At 54.4% G+C, this 20,565-nt stretch overlaps 1 protein-coding gene across 6 annotated transcripts in view; it reads right to left on the bottom strand.

Moving 5' to 3' along the window:
• The window catches only part of PDGFRB (platelet derived growth factor receptor beta), a 59,083-nt gene extending 44,242 nt beyond the window's left edge, over nt 1-14,841 (bottom strand). For 2 of the 6 annotated variants that reach the window (XM_039483791.1, XM_039483790.1), the window contains exon 1: nt 14,599-14,841. Coding sequence is in view for 3 of the 6 variants with exons in the window: in XM_039483788.1 (XP_039339722.1) it covers nt 11,465-11,631 (167 nt within the window). In the remaining 3 variants the exon portion in view is untranslated. Of the gene's footprint in view, nt 1-2,906; nt 2,966-11,464; nt 11,710-12,812; nt 13,802-14,598 lie in introns of those variants that run through there. The other 4 variants (XM_039483788.1, XM_039483792.1, XM_039483787.1 and 1 more) reach the window with 4 other exon arrangements.
• Nucleotides 14,842-20,565: the final 5,724 nt, after the last annotated feature.

Below are 20,565 nucleotides of genomic sequence, written 5' to 3'. Positions count from 1 at the left end.
ATCAAGAGATTGGCTTAAAATGCATGAGACTGAAAATAAATGTAGGGTTCTCTTGGGTTCTAGCTTCTGGTTTCAGAGCCTTTAGGGCAGGGCCGGTTCAAGGATCCCCTTGGGGGAGTGGGTATTTTGGGGCCCCTGGATGTCTCTATTTGCAAAACAACTAACCAACCCTCCAGGCTAGTGAGACCCGTGGAAAATCTTGGATTGCAAGACTTAGAAAGGTAACATTTGACCACTGTGTCGGTATTTTGCCATGACTTATAGTAAAGGAGGAAGACTGCCCAATCTGCTGCTGCTCCACTGCTTCACACTGGAAAACTCTGGACCTATTTTGGCCTTTCTGACAATAATTTGGGGCCTCGTGTAGATAGTTTTGGGCAGGGGCAAATGTCCCTTTTGTGTGCCCAATAGCACCAGTCCTGCTTTAGGGTGCACTCAGGTCATGTGTCCACCTTTTCCCCGCAGTCATGAGGGCTACAGCCACATGGGAATCTAGCTGGATCCCCAAGTTCACTCTACTGGGAAGGTGGTGTTCTGGAAGTAGCGATCTTGAACTCTGGGAGATAGGGGTAGGGGAGTGAACACCTAGTATTCTGGTGAGCTGAGGTTTGGAGTGGCATATATGAAACCCATAGGGCGGGCTTTTGGGATGCAATGGGGGTGAGGCAGATGAGATTATCTCCTAGGGCTCCCCAAAATACAAATATACTGGGAACCCACCATGCAAATCAGGCAGGTTGATAGTGAGAGTGACCAATGGGCTGAAGAGAAGGAAGGTAACTTCTGCACAGATAGCAACATAGGAGCGTCGGATGACAGGCCCTGCCATGCTGGGCCGAGAAAGACAATAAGAACCCTGCATGCCACCCGCCAGGATGGTGAACTCTGACCCAACCATTAAACTGTTCCTGTCCCACCAAAATCAGGATGCATGGCAACCTCTCAGCAAATAGAGCTAGAATCCAGCCATAGCTAGGATCCATGCCATCAAGGCAGTCCAGGCCCTCTGGCAAAGGGTTGCCCCATCCTTCTCTTTTATCATCTTCCTCATTCAATCCTAAGTCCCTCTGCTGGGCCCAAACCACCCCCTACTTCCTCAGGCTAACCTGCCATTGGAGACAGTAGCAGATAAAGGGGGCGTTAATCTGTTGTGTTTTGCTGGAATAAGGACCCCAGAACCAGGCCCCAAACCATCGGGGGTTTTGATATCTGATATTTACTGTCTGCAGAACTAAGGCAAAGAAATGAGCAGAGAAGTGGGGAGAAGCCAGGCCTCAGGCACTAAAGCGAAGCCACTTCTCTTCCTCTCATTTTCTATTTCTAGCTCTTTTTTATGAGGTCCCAGCCTGCTTGCGATTCCAGGATCTCCCACAATGCTTTGCTGGACCCAAAATTCTGCCAAGCAGGCCAAATGCAGCTGTTGTAAATTAGCTGGAAGTAAAACAGACTTTATTTTTGCTTTGTTTCGCTGTATCTGAGTCAGTAAGTGAGATCATAGGTGCCCACGTGCAATGAAAAGCATCATGCGGATCCCATGACCAGCGTGTACTGGCTCCATTCATCCACACTGGGGACTTTCTCCTGCCAGGCTTTGCCTACTGGGGGCTCTACGGGTTCTCACTTTTGGGGACCCACTGTTCTTCCTCAAACAGGGCAAGGTGAGTTCGAAAAACTTCGCTCGCCATGGCTTTGCAGTGAGTCTCCTCTTCTGCCTTGTCTCCTCCACCCCCACCCCGCCTCCGTGACTCCAGTTCTTTCCCACCCTTTAATCTAAATAAACCAGAGTGTTTTTTGGCTGGAACTGTCCTCAATTGCAACATCCCCTCTCTGGGGTCCAGAGGCTCCCATGACACTGCATTTACTCACAGGCCAGATTATCATCAGAGAGCCTTTTCCCAGCACATGGCTGGAATTAGGAGGCGCACACATGTGGAGAGACTGTCTTTCCAAGCCCATAAACAACTGATGATAAAACACAGAGGTATGAAATCTGAAACCAAGCCGGGGGGCTGGGGGAAAGTCCCAAGAGATGCGTGGTACATACACGCTCGCTGAAATGTAGTTTCCTGACTCCAGCCTAGGCCGTTTAGACTGGGACGGATTCGCCAGTGCTTACAGCCTGTGTTGCCATTTGCACCAATGCAAAGTGGGTGTAACTTGCTGCCAGGCTTCCCGGGCAATTTTGGGCCCGCTTTGCACAGGTATGAATGATGAGAATCAGGGCCTGTGTGGTTATCTAGTACATGCCAGTCTAGCTCTTCCCCTGCTGAAGTCAGCAGGATGTTGCAAGCCTTTCCTCTAACAACCTCTGAAAACCCCACAGCTACAATAGGAACATCCAGCTCTTATGTAGCTGTGTTCTTCAGCAGATCTCAAAGCATGTTACCAAGGAAGTCAGTAGCATTATCCCCGTTTCACAGATGCAGCCAAGTCACCCAGTAGGTCAGTAGCGGTGGTGGGAGAACGCAGGTCCCTTGACGCCCACAGCAGCGTGCTATCTGCTAGGCCACGCTGCCTCCTCAACAAACAGGGACTCCTCTCGGTGGGTTTTCCAGCACTCCTTGATCTGCTCACAATGAGCAGATGATTTGGCTCAGAGACAGGCGCCCCTTCCGTTAGTGCCCCATACATACGTGTGACTTTCACAGCATGCCCTGAGCAGACAGCATAGCTAGCAGAAAAGGGGTCACACTTGAGGGCCGAAATCCTCACACTTCAGTGCCTAACATTTGTTAGATCCATACTTAGGCACCTAAGTGAAAGCTGCCTGCTTTTCAGAGCCCACTGAAGTCCGTGGGAGCTGTGGGCTGAAAACCAGGTGCCTTTAATTTCAGAGTCCAGAGATGGATGTGGCGGCCTGACTTTAGTTACCAAAAATGAACATTTTCAATAAAAATCCTAGTTACCTATTTAGGGCCAAATCCATCCTTCAAGTGACTTCACGGCAGTCAGTGAAGTGACGCTACAGACGAACACGATCCATCCAATGTACAGCTCCATGTGCGAATATTGTACTGGAAGGATCTCCACTCTGGTCCTAGTAAATGTTACCCTTGAGTTAAACACCCGGTGGCAGATCCTCAGTCGGTGTAAACTTATGTAGTGCCATTGAAGACAATGGCTCTGTATTGATTTACCACGGAGTTATGCCAGTTGACACCAGCTGCAGAGCTGGCCCCAGACTGTCACAGGCATTAGAAAGACTAGGAGGGCGGAGGAGATGCATAAACGAGCCTTTCACAGCTGGAGGCCTCATCTTAGTCATGGCTTGAGTCCCCTGGGAAATGACTCCAATGGCCTTGGACCTCTAGAAGAGGCTCAGCACTGGAGCAGCATGAGGGCGGGGAATCAGGAGGGAGATGGAGCAGCGCGATAGGCGCTGGCCTGGTCGTTTCCAGCTCCACATGTCGGTGACATCAGTCCTTTACTTTCCTGAATGCCCAATTCAATTCTTTTTAATAATTGATTGTACTGGTTTCTTGTACAGAGATTTCCCGTCTAAACAGGCCGGTGAATCCTACAGATAATCAATGCAAATGGAAAGGAAAAACCATGGAAATTAGCCCAGGAATAAAACTCTCTGGTGTTTAAAGTTCCAGCCCTTTCTCGACATAAAGGGAAAAGAAGAAAGTCCAGAAGAGACATTACCGGTAACGAGCAGCATGAGGCTGGAAGGATTTAACACTGGCAACGGGTTGGGAAGCCAGCCCATAACGGGCCCGGTCCCAGGCCCATCGCAGTCTGTGGAGAGCCTCCCCTTGACTTCCATCACCTCTGGAGCAGGCCCATATTTAGCCTGACTCTAGCCTTGTTACTATCTATGCCTCACTTTCCTGAGCACCAGAATACACCAGAGCTACCCAAATGGTCCTTTCCTTCAGGACCCAGCTGCCTCCCGTGCTCTCTCTCCAGTGCATCTCCCGCAGTAACTCAGTCCTGGCCCCGCACTCCTCCTGCCAAAACACAGCTCAGTGCCCCCCGCTGCCTCGTCGGCCTGACAGCCTCCGACAAAGGCCCAAGATGAGGGGGACAACGCAAAAATAGAGGGGGAGGAGGCTTGACATGATGCAGGGTTCCTCTCTGTACCATGTGTAACCCTGGTCGTGTGACTCAGCATTTCTGCTCTCGGCAATTCAGAGTAACATAAAATGGGGCTAGCTCGGAGGTTGCCTGGAGGCTCACTCTGAGCTGGCGTGGATGCATCTGCTGATGTATTGTGTACGTGTGTGACTACCCCGTCTGTCCTTGCGAGAGTGTGCAAGCTGTGCTGGCATGCCTGCTGCGTGTGCATGTGTGTGTGTGTGTGTGTGTGAGACAGAGAGAGAGGGTGTTTCAGTGAGTGGCCCGCTGTGTATGTGCATGAGCATAGCCGCATGTGATCACACGCCCGTGTGGTTACGTGTCCATTCAAGGAAGCTCACTGCATCACCTGGTCGGAGTTTGGGATCAGGTCGTGCCCTGCCCGTTGCCCCACTCTCCATCAGGCCCACGGGAGGAGTAGGAAAGGAATGACCTGTTTTGGATAAATTCAGAATAAAAGAAAACATCTGTTGGGAGAGGAGCCAGTGTTATAAATAATCCCCCTGTCTCGGAGGGTCGACATTCATCACCCACTCGGCTGCGCTTGCTTCCTCCGTCTCCGCCTTCAAAATAAAGAACAGGCTCCAGAATCCGCAAGGCTATTCCTGAATGCAAGGGCATGTGGAACTGTCTGTTTGCCGGGTCAGGCAGGAAGAGGGGCTGGGGATTCACCTGGGGCCGGGGGCAAAGAATGGGAGACAAGGCCTGGAACTGCTTGGAAAAGGGGCGGTGCACGCAGCAAATCTAGAGCAAAGCAGATGGGCGACATAGCTCCGCCACTGCTCCTGACTGATGGATGACGTGCGGCCTCTTCCACTCAGTCCAATCTCGGTCTTCTGTGCAGTGACAGCCAAAGCCTGAGAAGCGGGGCCAGTTTGGGTGGCAGCGCTGTGATTAGGGTGACCACGTCCCGATTTTATAGGGACCGTCCCGATTTTGGGGTCTTTTTCTTATATAGGCTCCTATTACCCCCCACCCCCGTCCCTATTTTTCACATGTGCTGTCTGGTCACCCTAGCTGTGATTTGGGCTGACATCTACAGGGGGACTCGACTGAGGCCATGAAATCCTGCTTCACTGGTGACCTAAATTAGGATTTCTAGCCAGAGGCCAAAGAGCAGTCGCTATCCAGCTCTGTAGTTGGCTAGAAGAAATCGGGCCCTGGGTATCCTGGGTGTCACTCAATTCCAATACACAACCCACGGAGACACCAGGCCCCTCCTGTCTTCCTCACCGGTTTTCAACACACCCAGGGCCATCTGCGGGTGCACAAGAGGGTTGGGGGGGGGGCCACAAGGAACCTTCCCACCCACTGCTTGTGCCCCTGCCTGGGCCAGCCAGACATGGGTGAGGAGTCTATGCTGGGCCTGTGACAGCAGAAGAACTAACCTCTCCAAAGGACATGGGGAGAGGTAAGGTAGGGATGGGGCCAACAGCGCTGGTGCCCTACTGTACCCCAGCCAGCTGGGCTGAGGCGGCAGGAGGGAGGCGGGCAAGGGGATGCATGCAGCACTCTGTCAATGGCGGTGGGAGATCCTGCTCCTGATGGTTCATAGTAACTCGGTCAGAGTTCTGCCAGGGACTCCAGCTCTCTGTGCTGACCCTGTTTGTCCTCTTCCATTGCAGCCGATGGCTTAAAGCCACAATCAGGCCCATACTAAAGATATACATGCAAAAATATCTGCTTCCACATAACAGAAAGGAGGAACAGCTCAATAGCACTGAACGACGCATGGGGCTGGGGCAGTCTAACCCCAGCTCTGACACCGAGTCCCTCTGTAGCCTTAGTCAAGTCACTCCATCTCTCTCCCCCAGCTCCCTCGCTGGGGATAAGAATATTTGCCTGCCATCATCAGGATGGAGTGCCTTCAGCTGAGCCCAAGGACTAGCCAGCCCAGCCTGCAGGAAGATTAATGAGCTCAGCTGGGTTGCGGCCGGTCTGCCTGATTGACTGAGGGGAGCAGGCAGGCCTGCTTTTAAGATCAGCAGCAGTTTATGCCTGCAGCTGTGACTGCTCCTGAGGCACAGATCCTGGTCGCTGGCTGCTGCTCTGGCCACTAGGCCTGCTGGCCACCCACGCCTAGTCCTGACAACCTCAGAAAATCTGTGCTGGTTTATTCGTGTTTGCAAAACAATAACTATGAGAGGAACCAGAAAGTGCAAAACTGCTGCACTGAGTGGGAGCCCAGTAGCTGCCGGACCTCGAGCTTATTTAGATAATTGGTCATTGCAAACAACCCTACAAAGCTGGCAACTAAGACTGGCCACAGCACAAGCAACTGGGCTCCAGCTCCCTCCCAGCCGGAGGCTAGCAGTAGCTCAGAAATCGCCTTCCACTCCTCCAGGGGCGTTTCAGATGCAATGAGTCTGTTCCATTTAGGTGTATAGAGGTGTGATGGGAGAGAACAGCAGTCAGCTGTAATGGGGTGGAAGGCATGTTAGAAACAGCTTTGCAGGCCCATCCCAGTGTGCTAAGGCCAGCACTGAACTCTCCCAAGCAGGAGACAAGCCAGAGAGACCCACAAAGCTTCATGCCAGAGAAAGTGACCTGTTATCAGGGCTCGGAGCAGCCACCCTTTCATCTCCTTGCTGGTCTCTTCCACTCCTCCTCCCCCATCTTATCTCAGTGCAGTCTTCACTGCATCCACTCTATTGTCAAAAGGGAGCTAGGAGATGCTGGGTATCAGATTGAAGTGGTGAGTAAGGAGGGGACAAAGGTGAGATGCTGTCTCTGCTACTCTGACTGTGCAGTTGGCTGGCTTTAGAGGGGCAGACAGATGTTTTCTCACTGTCAAATAATTCTGCGGCTTGCAGGAAGCTGTGATCTATCCTCCTGCGGTAATTAGAGGGAAATGCTGTACTAAGGAATACAAGAGATAAAAACCCATATTCCTGGTGCGTGGGAGTCTTTCCTTCAGCTGCTTGGATGCTGTCCTTTCAGCATGGCTGCTGTGGCAAAGTCTAAGCCAGGGTGGGATCCGGAGAGCCACCCATGTACCGACTGGCTCCAATTATTTACTAATTATAAACAGAGAGGGCCTGGGGGATGGAGCAGGAGATGATGACAGAGAGGAGAGGGAGAAAGGAAAAAATATTCCCCTTCCCCTTACGTTCCTCTCTGAGTTTTCAACACCCGCCCCTTGAATGGAACCAGGGAGCTCCTCAAAGCCCAAGGACAGAGACATCTCTAAGCCCCAAAAGTGAAACCCACATAATGCAGTGAGCAGCTACCAGCGCAGCAGAGGGAACCAAGGAAGATGAATCTGCCTCTAATTTGAAAACGCAGTTCTAGCCAGTCACTGCCAGGCACGGAGATGAAACAGCTCCGATGAAGGCGTTTGATCTTCTGTTCTGCACCATCTGCGAAGGACCCGGGCTTAACCGCTTAGTTATGGAGCTTCTTGTCCTTGTGCCCAGGATTAAGCTGCTCTCCAGATTTGAGGTCAGGGAGGAATCTCTTGGAAAGGGTTTCGGGGGCACTTTGCCTGTTTGTGGAAGTGTGTTCAGGGCAGCTTCTTGTGATTGCAGAGGCTGCAGCCAGGAAGGGCCCAGGAGGAGGTGCAATCAGTGGAACGTGAGCGACCCCTTCCCGCTCTCCTTCTCCTGTAGCATGGCTAAGTGGATAGGGCACCAGAACCAGGAGACTAGGCTGCCAGTGACCTAGGGCAGGGTCACTTCCCCTCTCTGTGCCTCTATTTTCCCTCCCACTCTTTAGAATTTGCATCACACTGGAGCCTAGAAGCCCCAGTAACAGGCCGGGAGCCCACGGTGCTAGGTGCTGTACAAACACAGGCCATTAGGACAGCTGCTGACCCAAAGTGTTCTGCCTCTCTTGTAAGCTCTCTGGGGACCAGGCCTGTCCCTCACTTTGTATACGTGCAGCGCTTGACATACTGGGGCCGGTAGGGGCTATTGTAATACAAATAATTAACGATAATAATATGTCTCAGTGCAAAGAGGCAGGTGGAGATACTCATGGGACATCACTGGGGTGCAATGTAGACCTTCTGCTCAGAGGCACAGTGGTGAGCAGCAGCTTAGAGAGAGACAAGAAAGGAGGGAGCAGAACGGAGCAGAAGACAAATACCAGGTATGGTCCTGAGAGGGCCCTTGCTGAGCTACGCAGTGTAGCTGACACATTGATTGGTGGTGCCCAGAGAAAAAAATAACACAGGGTAGGAAGTGCTGGGCTAAATGCTACAGGCAAGGGGTGGGAGTGGATGGTCTTGTGGTTTAAAGCGCTCAGAGTGGGACTCGGGAGATCTGGACACTGGCCCTGCTCTGCCACTCACTCCCTGTGCGACCACGAGCAAGTGGCTTCTGCCCACCCTCGCAAAAGCATAATGCAACATGGACGTGCACACACAAGTCTGATCCGTGTGACGGGAGAGGGTGTGCAAACACCCCTCACTGGTGCAGCTGTACTGGGAGAAGGGGGGGTGCACACACAAGTCAGGCCCGTGCACAAGTGTGAGAATGGGGCCCCTGGATCTCTCTGTGCTTTGGTGCCACTATGTGGAAAAATAGCTGGGGATGCTGTGAGGCCTCACCCAGTAGTGTCTGGAGCACTCGGAGATCCCCTAATGGGAGGTGCCGCAGACACACAAAGTGATACCGGTGGAGGCATTTGTGCCTTGGACCATCTGCTCCGAAACCAGCGGGGCTGAGATTTCCTGCCGGCTGGGGGAATTGTTCCATTCAGCCCTAGTCACTGCCTTGGAGAAGATGGCAAAGCACAATGGATGTAAGGGTGGCAGGGGATGGGCAGCCCCTAAGAGGCAGGTGGATGTTTGGGGGGAGAATCCCATGAGGAACTGGTGACTCGACCTTCTGGGACACCCATGGGTCAGACTGGAGCACTGCAGTCACACAATGGAAGAGGAGGGTTTTGCTCACTGAGTAGCTGGTGGGTCAAAAACTTCCCGCAGCTTCACACAAGAGAGACCGGGGTCAGTTTCATCCCCTGCGTAACTCCGCTGACCACCCGGCCCGGAGCCAGAGCTCCCCGAGCCCCTGAAACAATTAGCTTGTCAGCAGCTCCATTCCCATCAATCCCTGCCACCAGCCCCGCTCCTGGGGAGCTGCCTCGCTGTCTTTCTGGGATCCGAAAGCCACAGATAGGAAAAGGGGAAGGAGAGCCAAGGCCTCCTCATTCCAGGCCTGGCGGTCTGACAGCCACAGCCGCACGCAAAGATTCCTGCTCTCTTGCAAAATGCCAAGCAGCAAACCTCCTGCCGGCTCAGCAGGAAGCTGAGGTCAGACCCCTGCGATACAGCTGCGCAGAGCTGCAGAGGGCCCCCCCACCCCCCACAATCATAACATTTTGAAGGGGCTTCTAACGGGCAAACAGGAGAGCGAGTGGGGACAGACACAGAGCAGCAGAGAACGAGCCCGGGTGCATTTGCCAGGAGGGTGATGCAGCACAGGCAGGGATGGGGACCGCCGCTCTCACAGGTCCCCCTGACGTACACGGTCCACCCCTGCTTGCTGGGGACACCCTCGAAGGAGTCGAAGAGATTTTCTCTCAGCAACGTGTCCCCAGTCCTGCCAACGCCAAGCTCAGCCTGAAGGGCAGCAGGCGTGGCAGAGAGCAAGGGACGTCCACGCGCGAGAAGTGCTAGGTACTTCCACGAGGATCCCCGTGCGCTAGGGGCACCAGAGACGTCCCAGCACACACTGAGCTCCGCTCTGGGCTGCAGGAGGGGGGAGTGCTCAAATCAAAGCTCTTGACCTACTCTCCAGCAGCAGGGTGGGGCGGGGCGGGGCAGGGAGCCCAACCACTAGAGCCTCCATCCTCTAGAAATGTAGTTTCATGGCTCCAGCAGAGGCGATGGAGACCCAAGTCACTGTCCCTGTGGATGCAGGGGGCCAAGGAGCCTGTGCTTTATAACCGGGAAATGTTTCCTCTTCTTTTGGTGCCTCCGTGCAGGGGCAAGGGAGCTGGGACCCTGGCTTCCATTCTTCGTCCCATCACTCTAATGCCCTGGGGCCTCACTCAGGAGCAGGGTCCCACTGCTCTAGGGGCTGGGCAAACAGGCCCTGCCCTGAACAGCGGGTAATCGCTTTGAGGACACTAATCTGTGCTGGATTTCCACAGTCTCTGGCTGCAGCCAGCTCCCCAAATCTACCTTCCCTTCTCGGCCCTCCAGACACAGCCTTGAGAACAACCAATATGCGTCCCTAGGCCGGGAGGAATTCTCCTTCCTAAATAAAGCCACATCCATGTTCTCTTGACAAGCTCCCAGGCTGGAGGAGAAAAGCTTGGCAGCTGTGTGCAAGGGGGGTGGGTGAGCTCTGAAAGGTGGTCGAAGCTCCCAATCCCTTAAACAAGCGGGGCTTCTATTCTGCAACCAGTTTCCAGGCAAATAAATTGAAACTGAAGTGACTTCCAATTTGCAAGGGGAGAATGTGCCTTCAGAAAAAGCGGCTTGCGATGGTGTATTTTCTCCTGGCCCCAGTTCAGAGAAACCCACAAGCAAACATATTTTTTGTATAAATAAGACAGTGTGTCTCGCCAGTTAAAGCAATTCAAACATGAATGTAGCAATTTAATTGGTGCCAATTACTGTGTCTCGGTAACATTAAGATTTCAGTCACAGCCCCTTAAAGTGCCAAGAATATGAAGGCAGAGAACCCAGCGTGCAAGGCAGGCAAGCAGGAGACAGGCCTGCAGAATCGATCAGCTGGCTTAGGTTGCCTGCCAGCTCTCTGGGTACCGAGTGCCACTAGTAAGGGATAAACCCCCTTCTGGGCAGGGCAAAAAGTCCATCTGCTCCATGAGGTGTTGGAACCATGGGAAGCTTATTCTCTTCCTGCCCAGTGCCCACCCAGAGACAAAACGTTCCAGCTTTCTCTCATCTTGCCCTGAGTTCTTTGGTAAGAGGGACAGGAACTAAGGAGTCTCCTCTTCTCCTGGTGAGATGTGGGCACAAGGTGCCTTGGGAACCAGGTTTGTGATCCAGGCCTGTCTCTGCTCCCAATAGACAGGTACAATGTGCCAGTGCACTTACCCATCTGCGCACCCTCCCAGCAGGGCTCTGTTCCTGTTCCCACCCCCACTTCCGGATTTTCTCCAGGGGCACTAGACTGGGTACTCTGGTGCTGGGGAGAGGTGGGCGCAGCCAGGGATGTAGGAGAGCTGGCGTGACGGGTGTAGGCGGATGTGATGCTCGGAGGCAGGCGTATGCCATAGCAGTTGGGAACACTACAGGCATAGGAGAGCAAACACCACAGAGGGATATACGTCATTTACATCACCTCTCACTGAATTTTAGTTGCCTGGGGGCATCATCTCTTATGGGGACTTGCCGGGGTTTGTTTTCTGCACCGGCCCTTTCAGTGACAATCTGCTGACTCCTTATGTAACCATCCTCATTCTTACTGACCTCTGACATTGATCTAGTCCTCTGAGAAGGAGGGCAGCGCCCAGCCAGCAGGGAGCGCTCTGCACTGTGGGGGAGGAGCAGCAGTTGTGTCTCCAGCATCCTGGGAGTGGAACATTCTGCCTGTTTGGGCTGCAGGGAGAGGCAATGGACTGGTAGCATCTGTGCATCTTTCAGAGGGCAGGCTCCACCCCTGACCTTAGCACTTCCTCTCTCTCCACAGGTTTCAGAGTAGCAGCCGTGTTAGTCTGTAACCACAAAAAGAACAGGAGTACTTGTGGCACCTTAAAGACTAACAAATTTATTTTAGCTGTAGCTCACGAAAGCTCATGCTAAAATAAATTTGTTAGTCTTTAAGGTGCCACAAGTACTCCTGTTCTTTTCTCTCTCCACACTGTCCCTTGTCCTTCCTCTTCCAGTTACTGCCCCCTTCACCGGGCCGTGTGGGCTCTCAACACACACCATGCAGCACAGCACTGCAAGGTGCAATTTGCTCCAGTGGCTGGATCTGGGGTCAATTTCCACCCCTGCCACAGGCTTACTCTGCGACCTTAGGCAACTCACTGACTCTCTGGGCCTCAGTTCCCCATCTGTAAAATGGGGATACAAAAACCTTCTTGGTCTGCTTAGGCGGGGAGCTCTCCTGGCTCTTGCTGGGTGTATGTGCCACATTAGTACAATGGGGCCTGGATCTCACTGGGGGCCTCCAAGTGCTACCGCAATGAAAATAATAATGCTCAGTTTCAATATATTGCTCGGTTCCAGGAAGGCACTGCAGCTCTAGACCCAGGCAGGCCCTGCTGGGGGGGCTGGAAGCTGAGGGGGCCAGAGGGGTGTTTGGTTCAAGGAGCCTAATTAGGCATTTGGGGGCTGGGGAATAACAACCCAAACCAGCCTCATTATGTCCTGTTTGCCCAGCAGAGCAGAAGGAGCTTTCTGGAGTGGTTCCAGCTCTTGGGGAAACAATACCGGGTTTATACAATCCCCTCAAAGATCCTCTTTGGGATTTCGAGCCCCTTTGTTTAAACAAAACAAACAAGCTCCCAGAGGCCTTCATTGAGGTGACGTTGACAAAGCCAGAACAATCCCAGCCTTCAGGCAGCCTCCGGGCCAGAGCTGGGCTCCATCAAACTCAACAAATGGGGCCAGGATTTGGTCCAGTCCCCAGCTCACAGCAGCAGACTCCCACCCACCCCCATGCAGCCTCGCTGCCATGGAGGGGTAGCTCAGGGCAGAGTGGAGCCTGCAATGCTCAGGTATAGTAGGTAAGAACCAAACTTCACCTGAGACAGTCACCACCTTACGAGCCCCCCCTCCCCCCGCCTTACTTGTGTGAGTGAGGCCCACACACCTGAATAAGGGCTGTAGGATCGGGCTCAAAGAAAATGCTCCCCATTCCTGCTTCTGGGCTGATAACCAGCAGGCCCCCATCTCAGCGCGGTCATAGGCATGGCTGTCCTGCCCAGGGCTTTCTGCCCTGCAGGAGGCACTAATTCCCTTGGCTAATTGCAGGTTGTGACCGACACCTGTTCCATGTTACCCAGTCCCCATAGCCCTCGGAAAGTCCCAGCCTGCACTAATAACCCTGGGATGTGAGAATAGAGAGTATATGTGGCCACCTTCCCATCAGCCCCACCCAAGGGCTTGTTATTCATTCAGGAAGCCCTGCCTCCTTCACAGTCTCAGAACATCATAGCTGCCTTTCCTGGCCCTGGACCTCTCTTGCTGAAGCCAGAGCCTCCCGTTGAAATGGGAGTCGGGGAGTGAGGGACTGGAGCTGGTGCTTCACAGCTTTCCTGAAACAGGGCCTAAAATTTGCCATTACTCCGGAAGGGTCCCCCTTCTATCCTTGGTCTTTTGCAAAGCTCCCACTCAGATGAGCAGCGCTGTGCTGCAGAGCCAGGCGAGACTAGACTGAACTTTGGGGCCCTCGACCAGAGACCACCCTTCAAAGCATAACTCAGAGGTCTCTGTAGAACCAGAGTGACACCCCTGCTTTCGAGTACCGGCCATGTGGGTACGTGCTTCCTCCCACAGTGCCCCCACAATGTGACTTTGATGGTAATTCAGTCTCCGGGGCCCATTCAGCCTCCAGCCTCTCAGCTTAGACTACCAGCAAGCATGTCGCGGGGGGTGGTGGTGCTCTTTGTGACTTGAGTGCTTATCTCCCGTAAGAACTGGAGGAAGACCCCAACTCACTCCCCAGAGAGCACTAAACAGCCATCCTGCTGGGCCAGATGCAAAATAAATGCCCAGGAGGTGAAAGGCCACTGCCCATCTCCTGAGCCCCCCTGTCCTGCTGCAGAGGCATTTCTCAGCCTCGTGTTTCCATGACCAAGTCCTGGAGAGATGCTGCCATCCCGGATCAGTGTGGGCTGCGCACAAGACTCCTCAGGGAACCAAGCCATGAGCCCCTGAGGTGGGACAAGCCAGCCAGATTTGTAGCTGTGCCAGTATGGACAGGCCCTGGAGAAGTCTGACCCTTGCTAGTCACCAGCCGTGCCCAGAGTGACCCAAGGCCCCCAGGATCGGAATCGGTCTGTCCCACTAACCCGATCTACCCAGACATTTCTCCAGCATCCAGAGTCTTGGTCTCCCAGGGCCCAGCCCCTGCCCTACAATAGCAAAGGGCTCTTGCTGCGCAGGAGCCAAACGATGGGAAGAACACGAGACTGTACAGGGTTGACTGGGGGTTGCAAGGACCCAGCAGCAAGGCAGGAACCCGCCGGCTTCCCCAGCTCTCTGGGGTCTAACTGCCCGACCTGCCCCTGCGCTCAGCCATGCGGGCTGCGCATCCCCGCGGCTCTGATCGCTGCTCCCGCCCCGGGCACCACCAGCTCAGGGCCCCCAGCTCACTTCCCCGGCCGGGATGCTGCGCCGCCGGAGCGAGGGCCAGGTGCGAATCCAGCTGCCTGGGCTGGCGGCTTCCAGGCTGGGCAGCGGGGTCCCGTCTTCCCCCTTCCCCGCCCGCCGAAAGCGGCTCCTGGCCGGGGGGCTGAGCGTGACCCAGCCCCGCTGCCCGCCGCTCCCCAGCTGGGCTCGCCCGACGGGATTCCCAGCCCCCGGAGCGCAGCGCGGGGCGGCGCAGCGCAGCTCTCCCGGGCGCGCAGCGCAGCTCTCCCGGGCGCGCAGCTTACCGTGCGGGGGGCCGCTCCCCAGCCTCCAGCGAGTCCTCTCCCGAGCGCCCCAGCGGCTCGGTTCCGCCCGGCTCCCGGCCGCTCTGCGCGCCGCAGGGGGGTCCCGCTCCCCTGGACGTGCCCTGGCTCTGCCTCTAGCGCATCCCAGCGGACCCGAGCATCGCCGCGGGCCGTGCGCCTGGGGGCCCTTCGGTGCCGCGCTGCGGAGAAACAGCCCGCGGCCGGTGGGGGGAAAATACAACTGGGAAAAGCCCAGGGCTTGGGGGAGGCTTTGGTCCAATAGGCAAAAGGCTGGAGCCGTCTTTAAAACTTCCCGTCCTGCCCCCGCCCCCTGCCAGCTGGAGCCTTTTCCAAAACTTTCGATTCAAAACAAACAAAAAGGAACCGAGCTCCAAGGGGGAGTTTCACTCAGAGCGCGCGGGGGGGGGCTTGGACCTGAGCTCTGCACAGCTCCCAGCTCAAAGCAAAACAAAAGCAGAGACAAGCACCCTGCCCTGCCTTTCCTCCTTGGACTTGAAACAGGAATGGGCTCCGCTCTCTCGCTCTCTGTCTGCTTTCAGTTCTGGCCTTTCTCCCTGTCCTTTTTTCAAACCTCCCCCCGCTTTCCATTTCCCCCCTTTCTCAGGATGTGAAGGGATGTTTAGAAAATCCAGGGCCCATGCCAGCCGCTGACTCATGGTTTTATTAAAGAAGGCCTGTATTAAAGGGACTGCGGGTGCCCTCCGAGGGCTGCCACAGCCCTGACAGACCCACTGTCGTGAGGGCCCAGATTCAGCCGCTGTCCGGAGTCATTTTCTCTAGTGGTTGCCTACATGCATTAGCTGTACGGCTTTAACCAGGCTGGTGTAGATAAAGCACTAGACCCAGGGCTTAATTTGTGCCAGAGCTTGCCAGAGCAGAGTGCCAGCACCTCTGGGCCTGGCAGTTCCCTGGCACCGCTGGGCCTGGCAGTTCAGAGCCCCGGCACCTCTGGGCCTGGCAGTTCCCTGGCACCTCCGGGCCTGGCAGTTCCCCCGCACCTCCGGGCCTGGCAGTTCAGAGCCCCGGCACCTCCGGGCTTGGCAGTTCAGAGCCCGGCACTTCTGGGCCTGGCAGTTCAGAGCCTGGCACCTCTGGGCTTGCTGCATCAGCCCCAGCACCTCTTCCATTCCAAATTAAGCACTGGCTACAACCCTCTAGTGTGGACACAATTATAGCTCTATGAAAGGGACTTATAATGGCATTGCTGAGTCATGCCTTGTCTACCCATAAAAGGGTTTGCTGGTATAGTGGATATGCAGCTGACAGAGCCAAAAAAGCTCTAGTTTATACCAGTTTCCCCAATGGAACAGCCTTTATAGGCAAATGGACATTTTTTACTGGGGTAACTTCATCTACACTACAGCTTCTGCTGGCACCGCTCGGTTGGCCAGGGGCGTGATTTTTTGACACTCCTATCTGACACAGGTCTGTCTGCTGGTACAACGTGCTAGTGTCAATGAGACCTCAGACACCTTTATACTGGTGTAACTGCACCAGCGTTAGGGGTTGTGTTGGTACCATTTTCAGAGGCTCGGCTTCTGCAGAAAGGCCTGGTCTTCACTCCACTCCAAGCGGCGACGCGCCTTATTCTGGCACAAGAGGTCTTTTGCCTGGATCACCTGTAACAGCTCCCCAAACAAAATGAGCGATATCAGCAAAAGGGCTTTTTTGCTGGTATAACTGGGACCATACTAGGGCTTATACTGGTAAAAAAAACCCTGTCCCTAACAGTCATGGCTCTGCTAGTGGAAATGTTGAGTTTAGACCAGGCCAAAGTAATAAAATCACCCCCCTAGTTAACATAATTGCACCAGTACAAAAACAATTGTAGTCCAGGCCTAAGAGCTGCCGTGTTTACCCGAGGGAGTCTTCATTTACTAGTTCCTTGGGGGGATGTGTTTACAATAGAGCTGGCTAATGATTCGTGAGCTGTAACAGTTTAGACCTTTGCTCTTTATCTCTGGGTTATCTCCCTGGTTTCTTGTCTTCCCATTGATGAAAATCCAAGTACAGACTGTTTATTCACAGAGCTCATCTGGCTGCTGAGGGGAGGGAAGTTCAAACCTCAGGCCGTTACCATACAATGTGACTGTCTGTTGGATAGTATCTTGCACCCAAGTGCTACTCCAATGTGATGAGCAGATAACGCCATTACAATAGCACCCAGAGGTACAGGCCAGGGAGGAAAGATGTGAGCAGCTGAGACCTGCAAAGAGACAGAGCGAAGTGAGGAACAGGGTGCAAGGGAGGTTGTCCTGGAGGGCAGGAGATGCGGAGAAGGTTCTTGCACCTGCCTGTGCAGAGACCTGCTGATGAGGTCAGGGTGGGCTGGGCTGGGTTAGTGGAAGAATGTGGCATCGCTCAGGGGGAGTGAAAGCATGTAGCTCCCCTGTGCCATTTTTGCTGGAAATCCATTTATAAGAGAGTTTGATTTACCCTAGCCGCTGGTTCCCTCTGAGTCCCTGCATTGAGGCACCAGCTCCTGTGGACACAGTTCTTCAGAGGGAAGTCACAAATCTTTAGGGGTGATCTCCTTGCTTGGTGGTTGGTCTGTATGTGCCTGTAGTGAGGGGAAACGGGGTTGGGATGGATGAACCCAGTGACCTTAGGGTGCAGGTACTGCTGTTCCCCACCCTGTCAACCCCCCTTGCCAGTGGTGGCACCCTGCTCATTGGTGCCAGCAGGTAACACTGTGATGCGAATGTCTATGAGGTCCCTGCCAAGCTTTCTAGTTGAGCAGGCCCAAAAGGAGCCGGCTGGGGGTTCTGCTTGTGTTTGCCAAGTCCTAGAACAGACTCTGTGTAGGGAAACCCTCCCTGTTTCCAGGATCAGAATACCTGAGCTCCGTGGAGATTTGGGCCTCAGCCTGCCACAGGCCAGCCCTGTGCTACCAGTGAGTTGGAAAGGGGCGTGGGGTAGATTTTAGTCACAAACCATTTGCCAGGAGAGCTGTCTACTTCTGGGGTGCCGGGCCCCCAAATGGCCGACATGTTCCCGAGGAATCCCCTAGCTCCCACTCCCATCCAGAATGAACTCAGGGCGAGAATCTTCAGTGCCCTCCCCTGTGTTATGCCGTGAAAGCTGGCACCCACGCAGTGGTAGCAGGCAGCTGGCACCGGTCTACCTAGGGGAGAGAGACCAAACTGGGCTCAAGGCCATTGGCCTATTACCCTGGGACTTTGGGAAAAAGCTTAAAATCACATAGACAAAGTCACACTAAGGAGGCCCCGATGCATGCTGGGAACGTTGTTATGAGAACTGGACTTTGTTGTTGTGTCCCAAGTGTGTGTCCAAGGTTGCTTTGTTCAGAAGCAAAGATTGTTTGGTCTAAAGAGGCTCCTGGGACAGGCTTGTTCTAAGAAAGCATGAAAACCAGAGTAACCCGGGTGGGTGTGAGGGAAGGGGAGCTTGTCTGTGCTTTTGGCTGGGTTGGGTTTGCTTGCTCTGTGTCCAGTCCTTTCTCATTGCCTTCCTCTATTTCCTGCTCCAGTCTACAGATCTAAGGGGCCTCTGGCCACACTGCTCCAGGGGTTTAGCAACTTTGATATTAGGCCGTGGCTCCCCTGGAGTGTGCTGGTGCTGCTGCAGGGAGTGCAGGCTAGAGTGACCCGGCATCCTGATAAAATTGGGACCGTCCCAATATTTAGGTGTTTGTCCCAATATTTCACTCCGCCCGCAGCACTCGGCTTCCCCCCACCCACCCCCTGCTTCGTTGACAGACCCCCCCTCTGCCCCCCATGTGTCCCGATATTTTCTTCCTCTCGTCTGGTCACCCTAGTGCAGGCACAGCCGCTGGCAGCTGTGATTTGCAGCAGGGCAGCTTAATGCCGCTGGAAACCACAGCAAGCTGCACCGTGCAAATGGTGCTTCACAGTAGGTTTGCTTGTCTACACTAGGGATTTGCACTGGTGCTGCTACATGAGTGGCTAAATCCCTAGTGCATAAGACCCAGCTGGATTTGGTCTTCCCCAATTCCTGTCCCCAGGAGAGAATTGACGGACAGCTGGACTGCACCTCCAATCCAGCCTACGGAGAGGGACTCTGCCTCTCAATGAAAGACTCACAACCTGGGGCTGATCCTGACAACAGTCATTGCCCCTTTGCCAGCGAGGAGAGGAGCAGCAATTTGTTAATTTCCCTCCCCGCCTGCCTTTCCCCTGACCTGGGTTTGTTGTGTGACGGGGTTCAGTGAGGGCACAAGATTGCTCGAATAGTAAGGCAATAGAGGCCACAATAGGATGGAGATGGCCCAGTTAATGATTCCAACATTTAAGAAAGAAAAGATGGGCCTGGGCCTTGCCAATTTCCCGGCAGATTTAAGTAAAGAAAGGGTGGGCGTTTAGGCCTCAGACCGTGTGAAAGAAGCTGTAAAGTTTTGTCATTGGCCACGGGGTGCACAGAATAACATCTGGTTAGTCCCCAAGCAGCACCCAGCATTCCTCCCAGCCAGCGGGGTTGAGCACCCAGCTCCCACGGAACACATTGTGAGCCAGGTTTTGATAGGATTTTGCCTGGACTTCTCAAGGACTGTCTCCAGCACTTGCTCCCGAGCGGTGCTGGTAGGGGCACGGATGCTGTGGTACACGGGGCTGATGCCCAGGTTTTGGCTGGGTGGCAATGGATGCCACACGGTGCCCAGATGAAAGAGTAAATGGTTTGTTTTCTCTGCAGTGATAGCAGTGAGTTTTGAAAGGAAGCTCAGGCAGGCAGGAAGCTCTGGACAGATTTCGGGAGCGATCACGTGGCCAGGCACTAAAGCGGTTCCCTAAAACAAGGGCATCCAGCACTCCCCTTCTGCATCCCTCCCCCTCTTGGGCCAGAGGGAGGCTCCTGAGGATTTGCACAATGCCAGGGACTGTGTGGGAGCTTTTCATGCATATTAACTCCTTTGTGGGCCTCAGTATTGTCAGCCACCCTGTAAAAGGCAGGATGCTCCTCAGTGTCATTGGCCCACCCTGCATCCCATTGGCCCAATACGCAGGGCAGTCAAAGAGCTTTCGAAGGCAGCGTCACCCTACCGGGGCGCTGCATCATCCTGTCCTAAGGGAGACGCAGTGACAACGTGCCACAAAGACGCAAACACTGGGGTGCGGCATCCCACTAGCCTGATGGGATTATGGAACCCTCTCCCCCATGCTATCAGGAGCTTCATGCCCACTTTGCTCCTGGTGTTCAGAGAGAAACAGCCCTAGTTAGCAGCAGGGGGTTGATTCCGGGCAAACCCATGCCACCTTCTCCCGCGGATGACTGCAGAGAGCTCCCAGCCCCGGCCCTTCCTGCTCTCTGAGCCCTCCTCACTCGGGCGAGCTGCCTTGTAACTCAGTGGGCTCAGCCTTGTTCTCGGAGGCAGCAGCAGCAGCAAACTCCAGTGGTGAATAATAATAGCAGCTCCTTCCGGTCACCCCAGACATTCCAACACATCTGGAGCCACTTACGTTCTGGAATATTTAACCCCTTGCAAGCTCAGCTAGTGCAATGCCTGGCAAGCCAGACAAAATCCAGGGCAAACGCTGAGCCCGCTACTCCCGGCCACTCCCATCCTGTGTGGGCTGGGCCCTACATTGTTTCCTTGTTGAGCCTCCAACCACTCCATTGTCTCCCTTTCAACCTCCCCCACCCCCCTTTTACTGTGGAGTTTGTCCCTTCGTTCCTCTAGCAGGGCTTTAAAGGAGTCCTGCTTCCCTGGGCCCCTCCCTGGAGACCAAAGAGCAATGCAGGTTCTTCCTCATGCCTGCACTTCCAGAGGCTCCTGACACTAACGGGGGTGACAAGAACTCCTCTCCCTCCACAGGAGACATCTCACAAAGGTGGCCTTGTCTCCCCACCTCCAAGTGAGCCCCTTCTCTGAGCCTGCTGGGAGACCCACAGAGCAGGGGCCAGTTTGAGTCTGGCCAGTCCAGTCCCAGGTGTTCTTGCTGCCAACCCGAGCCAGAGCTAGGACCAGGC

This window comes from Mauremys reevesii, linkage group 8 (genome assembly GCF_016161935.1).
Source record: "Mauremys reevesii isolate NIE-2019 linkage group 8, ASM1616193v1, whole genome shotgun sequence".
Classification (NCBI taxonomy): Eukaryota; Metazoa; Chordata; order Testudines; family Geoemydidae; genus Mauremys; species Mauremys reevesii.
This window is presented reverse-complemented; position numbering and strand designations above follow the sequence as displayed.